General features: G+C 42.0%; 1 protein-coding gene across 3 annotated transcripts; it reads right to left on the bottom strand.

The window, feature by feature from the left end:
- Positions 1 to 290: 290 nt before the first annotated feature.
- Positions 291 to 4,534, bottom strand: buc2l (bucky ball 2-like). 3 transcript variants are annotated; one of them, XM_055176969.2, is made up of 4 exons: positions 4,402 to 4,534; positions 3,740 to 3,940; positions 792 to 2,984; positions 291 to 453 (listed from the first exon to the last, which is right to left on the bottom strand). In XM_055176969.2, the coding sequence occupies exons 2-4, from the start codon at positions 3,936 to 3,938 to the stop codon at positions 374 to 376; spliced, it is 2,472 nt and encodes an 823-aa protein (XP_055032944.2). In that variant the 5' UTR covers positions 3,939 to 3,940; positions 4,402 to 4,534; the 3' UTR covers positions 291 to 373. The 3 variants fall into 3 exon arrangements, with proteins under 3 accessions (XP_055032944.2, XP_055032943.2, XP_055032945.2); XM_055176968.2 differs by having other exon boundaries at positions 4,369 to 4,525; XM_055176970.2 differs by lacking the exon at positions 4,402 to 4,534 and adding an exon at positions 4,300 to 4,341.
- Between the last annotated feature and the right edge of the window lie 1,059 nt (positions 4,535 to 5,593).

Here is a 5,593-nt window from a genome sequence, read left to right as displayed (position 1 = left end):
ATATGTTTTTAAAACATTTCACCACATGTAATTATGGGGAATGAAGCCATCCAATCATAGTAGTGGCCGTTTACGGCCAGGTTTCAATGCGGCCCACTCCTTTAAGCGAAACTTTTCTCCAGACAGCATCAGAACTATGTTACAAAATAGCCTATTACTTGTTGCTTTTGATGTTTTGATTGTTAAAACCACGCGAACATCATAAGTAGACCTCAGACAACAGTATAAAACAATAAAATTAACAGATTCATAGCCCCTTTAAACTCAACTCCAATATATAAAACACATAGTTTGCAGTCAAAATACTTTATTAAATCATTGAATAAAATTTTAAAGTTAATAAGAATTAAGAATGCTGAAAATGTTTGTAATATTAATGTGCCTTCACATCATTCATAGGTCGTGTGCGCTGGGCATTTGTGCTCAATGTCCTCTCTTCTTTTTCTCTGGTACCTGGGGATTAAAGAGAGACATTATTTTGTGATGCCTGTGCGTTTTACACAATACATTAAAGCTGCAATCTCTAACTTTTGCCTTTAAATTACCAAATCTTCTTGAAACTAAGTTCAGGTTAATTGGGAGTCGTTTTTTGCTTGCATAGAAGTCAAATGAAGATTTAATATTGACTGATTTATTCAAATGTATTTCTCTGGCGCCATTACTGTAGCATTTGCACATTTAGAATAAAATACTACTATTTTACGCTGTATTACACTTCAATTGGGTTGAGGTTTGGGTATAAGGATGTACAGGTTACATTGTGTAACACACACACACTTATTTTGTCTTACCTTTCTGTGGTCTCTGCGGAGGTTCTCTCAATCTCAGTGATGCACAGTGATCTCCCTCAATCTGTTCACAAACACCTCGTCCACATTCATCACATCTATTAAAAGCAGAACTGGCATGAAGGCATCTACAATTTTCACATAGGTCAGGTTGTTCTCCTAGTCTAGCCTGATGATATTTTGCTAAATGATTTCCCAAAATCCTCTTTTGGGTATCGTGGGCTCTCATGACATCCTGCTTAGCCTTGTGTTTGTCAAATGTCTTCACTACAGCGTCCTCTTCTCTTCTGCAGCAAAGAGTGTCTGAAACTTTATGATGATCTTTTCCTCTGGTCTCGTTTTTACAAGAGTAGCGTGAGATTTTTTCCTCCAGCGAGAAATGAGAAACCCAGTCAGACCTCACGCCTGGCGCCAGACGTCTTGGGCTGCAGTGTGCTGCTGTGCTCTTGCACGAATGAATGTGATCCGAGGTGCCAATCCTGACTTCTGGTCTTTGGTTCATCATCTTCATCTTATGTCCGAGCAGAGCTAACTCGGGACCGATGGCCTGCTTACCTTCAGGCAAAGGACTTTCAAGGGCCGACTTATGTCGCTTCTTCTCTGGAGAAAAAAGCTTTTGCTTTAAAGCAGGTAATTTACTGTAGTAGTATACATTACCAAAATCAGCCAGCCAGCTGGTCGAAGGGCGATATGGCGTGCGTGACTCACGGCAGATAGACGAGTTTCGACTGCGAGGCCGACTGGACCTGCAAATGTGTAGATTGTCCCCTACAGGAACAGCATCATGTTGACTTTTCTGAGGGGTCACGAGACCATTCTTGATCAGCTCCTCTTTGGATGGCACATAAGGCATCAGAGACTCTACCGACCAGACCGATGCCTCTAGCTGACATGTCTGCGTGTCGAAGGGAAGCCGAAGATCTTTCTGTGGACTTTTCTGAGGAGTCACAAGACCATTCTTGATCAGATGCTCTCTGGATGGCACATAAGGCATTAGAGACTCTACAGACCAGATGGATGCCTCTAGCTGACACTTCTGTGTGTCAAAGGGATGCCCAAGATCTTTCTGTGGACTTTTCTGAGGGGTCACAAGACCATTCTTGATCAGATGCTCTCTGGATGGCACATAAGGCATCAGAGACTCCACTGACCAGATGGATGCCTCTAGCTGACATGTCTGTGGGTCAAAGGGAAGCTGAAGAGCCTTTTGTGGACTTTTCTGAGGGGTCACAAGACCATTCTTGACGAGCTGCTCTCTGGATGGCACATAAGGCATCAGAGACTCCACTGACCAGATGGATGCCTCTAGCCGACACGTCTGCATGTCGAAGGGCAGCCGAAGGATCTTAAAGCAAACATTATGGGAAGAGTTTCCATCGGGCTTGCCCTTTGACGAGTCGGAGGCTCTCTGAAACTTCGAGCTTCTGTGTGCTTCAAAACTCTCAGCAACATTTGATCTGCTTGGTTTAGGACAAGATTCAAAAGCACCACAAGATGGAGACATCCTAACCTTGGCCATTTCCTTACAAGGAGGAAGGCAATGCTTTGAGTACCTGAGGTTTCTAGCTTTAACTCCCTGTTTCTCTTTTCTAAAAGCTAATGACTGATAGGAGCATGAAACTACATCCTCGGAGCGTATTGAGCCCAAACTGCTTTGCAAAAGGTCACCAGCATCTTGACTAGCTAGCTCAGAGTTCTCATTGCCGCCAACAAATTTGAACCTTGGAGTTTCGCTGAATTTCATTTGGACCCGTTCTGTCTGAAGGAGGATTTCGCTTTTGTGAACCGCAGACCTACCAGAAGTGTTGATAGTATTGGTGGCGACAACTCGGTTACGAGTGAACACAGGCGTATGTTCAGGGCAAGCTACAGATTTGTTTTCAGAGAAGCTGGCCGACACAGAGATTGGAGAGTCGCAGCCCGTTCCTCTGCCCGATTCGGAGCCCGCATTGGAATTCTGTGTAGAACTACGACCCAGGGGCTCGGTTTGGACCTCCGAGTTGACCATCACCCGATTGGCGGGCACAGCGTTGTGAAAGCGGAAGCGATGGGCCTGGAGGGCGATATTTGGAGCCGTGATGGGGTTCGTCACACGTCTGTAGTCCAACATGTTCAGCGGGGCATGAGGAAACATGTACCCAGGGACTTCCAGACAGGGAGGGAAGAGTATTGGTGGCGGCATCACCATACCATAACCTTAAAAACAAAGAATACTGTAGTTTACCGTGTTATTTTCACTTATGTGATTTAGTCTGTAAAAACCCAGCAAAAGTCATTGGGGCGGTTTCCCGGACAGGGGAACTAAGACCAGCCTTACTTGTATATTAGGAGATTTAAGTAGTTTTTACAACAAACCATACAAACAAACAAGAATACTGGTGTGCATCTTAAGACAAAACAATGGCACTGAAATATGTTTAGATAGATCATTACAAGATGTATTTAAAAAAAACATGCATTTTAGTCTGGGACTAGGATAAGCCCTGTCCGGGAAACCGCCCCATTGTGTTTTTGTGCCTTTCTCTTCTACATAAAGTCATACTACATTTTTTTTGTTCAATAAAACACCATATTATTGGGTTTTGCACACTTAAAGCAACTTTAAACAGCCAGAATGAATTTACATGCCATACATTCAACAGATGGACTAACAGTTGTAAAAAAATCAATATGCCACAGTGGTTATTATTGACCTCATAAATAGGCAAATAATACTACTATCCTATTGTATAACAGAGATGGAAGAGTTTGCAGTGTCAATTTCTGATGTTGACAAAATTATCAGCAATAGTGAGAAAGAAAGCTAAATTACACAGAAAAGAGGCTCTAAAAACCAAGTTTAAAAAACTACCTGCAGAAGTGTAATGCAGGTGTCTCAGGACAATAATCAATGATAAAAACTATGAGTAGATTCTTCTATTGCTGAAAATGCATTGCATTAGACAACATACCCAAGCCAGTGTAGGGCATGTAGGGAGCAGACAAGGGCCACTGCTGTGGCAGGACAGGCTGAGGATTGGGAAAATAAAAGGGCTGGTGCCGTTGAAACTGTTCATCGTGTTGTAAAACTCTGGAGGTAGGAGGAACAGTGTGACGTGGTGCCTGTGAATGCAGATCTGACAAACCTCTGGTGGACTCTTGAGCAGCCATGACTGCAATACGACACAGAATTCAATTTTAGTACCATACAATAATAAAGCAAATAAGCCAAGATCAGTTTATAAATCTTAATACAGCTGAACTTCAAAGTCAAAGGGTTGGGCTAAAATAACCTCAACAACTGCAATAATACATGTTAGTGAAGTGAACACACAATCAGCATGAGCCCATTACATTACAGGCCTGTCACAATCTAAAAACATTGATCCACACACACATCATTAGATTTATGATTTGCTAACATTACACCAAATAAATACAAAAGAAAGTTTGAAGACTGATTTGAAGCTACAATAAAGACTGATATCATTGATCAAATGTTTTGTGTAATTAATTGATTTGATTAAACTACCACAATTCCAACTAAATGAACTTGATCTTATTTGAATTATTATTGTGTTGATGTTGTTGCTTATCTTACCAAGCTGTATTCAACAAAAAGAAAGTATTTTACCAATCAGAAAAACAACCAATACGATTTCCCCTTTAAGTTTTAAATCAAGAGTGTGTTGTGAACCCACAGGAAACCACACCCATATAATTAGACAAGTTAATTAGGATGAGGCATTGCCTGATTAGGCACTACTAGCTTAAACATAATGAGAAATGAGATCCAATGCAGTTAGAGAGATCACATATATATCATGTCAGCTCCTTTATGTATAAATGTGTTGACATTAGTAAAGTTTGTACTTCATGTAATAATAAAAATGATGATAATGAAGAAACTTATGATTTATTTATTTTATGATTTGTGTAAAATTCTGATGTATGTGTCATGCATGCTAATGAAATCTTTGATGATTCAAGGTCAGTTGAATTGGACAACAGCACCCTTTGTGGTTGTTCTGCTGTCTTAAAGGGGTCATAGCGTAAAATTTTACTTTTTCCATGTTTAAGTTTTATAATTGGGTCTCCAGTGCTTCTATAGTAGTAAATATAGGGGCCATATTGTCACATAAAAATGATTGATGGTGCCCTTTGACCTTAGGGGAGGGGCTAACCTTTTGACCTCAGGGGAGGGGCTGACCTTTTGACCTGCGAGGGAGGGGTGACCTTTGACCGGACCTCCCACGTCGTGAACCTTTGACCTCCGGGGAGGGGCTAACCTTTGACCGGACCTCCCACGTCGTGAACTTTTGAACCGACCGCCCACGCAGCGTTGAACTTTTGAACCGACCGCCCACGCTGCGCTGAACTTTTTACCGGACCGCCCACGTAGCGTTGAACTTTTAACCGGACCGCCCACGTCACGTTGAACTTTTAACAGGTACGCCCACGTCACGTTGACATGTTTACGTCCGGGGTTATCTCCGGGGCACGTTAAATCATGTCCTCCTACGATAAAACAATAAAAACAGTGTTTACACAAGTGGTCTTCATTAAAACACATTCCATGCTCCCATCATAATTTATATAAGGTGGGGCCCGATATGTCTAATAAAAGCCGGGAAAATCACAGTTACGAAAATCACAAACATGGATAGGCCATGATATGGCGCCGAAGAAATTTGACTTTTGGCATGCATTGGAGTTTTGACATGCACCGTTTTGGAATGCGTGGCATCGTTGTGGTCTGCCATGCTGGCGTTGAAGTGTTGCGAGGTCCTCTCATTGATTGGCTTCATTGGGCACAGTTTTTTGTG

The sequence above is a fragment of the Misgurnus anguillicaudatus genome, chromosome 4, assembly GCF_027580225.2.
Source record: "Misgurnus anguillicaudatus chromosome 4, ASM2758022v2, whole genome shotgun sequence".
In the NCBI taxonomy this organism is placed as follows: Eukaryota; Metazoa; Chordata; class Actinopteri; order Cypriniformes; family Cobitidae; genus Misgurnus; species Misgurnus anguillicaudatus.
The sequence above is the reverse complement of the archived record's forward strand: the minus strand, read 5'-3'. Positions and strand labels throughout refer to the sequence as shown.

Excerpts from the sequence above, each read along its gene's own strand:
- buc2l (XM_055176969.2), bottom strand. The coding sequence starts at position 3,938 with ATGGCTGCTCAAGAGTCCACCAGAGGTTTGTCAGATCTGCATTCACAG. Across the intron at positions 2,985-3,739 it reads CATGCCCTACACTGGCTTGG|GTTATGGTATGGTGATGCCG; the intron begins GTATGTTGTCTA and ends TTTGTTTTTAAG. Across the intron at positions 454-791 it reads TCCGCAGAGACCACAGAAAG|GTACCAGAGAAAAAGAAGAG; the intron begins GTAAGACAAAAT and ends TTTAATCCCCAG.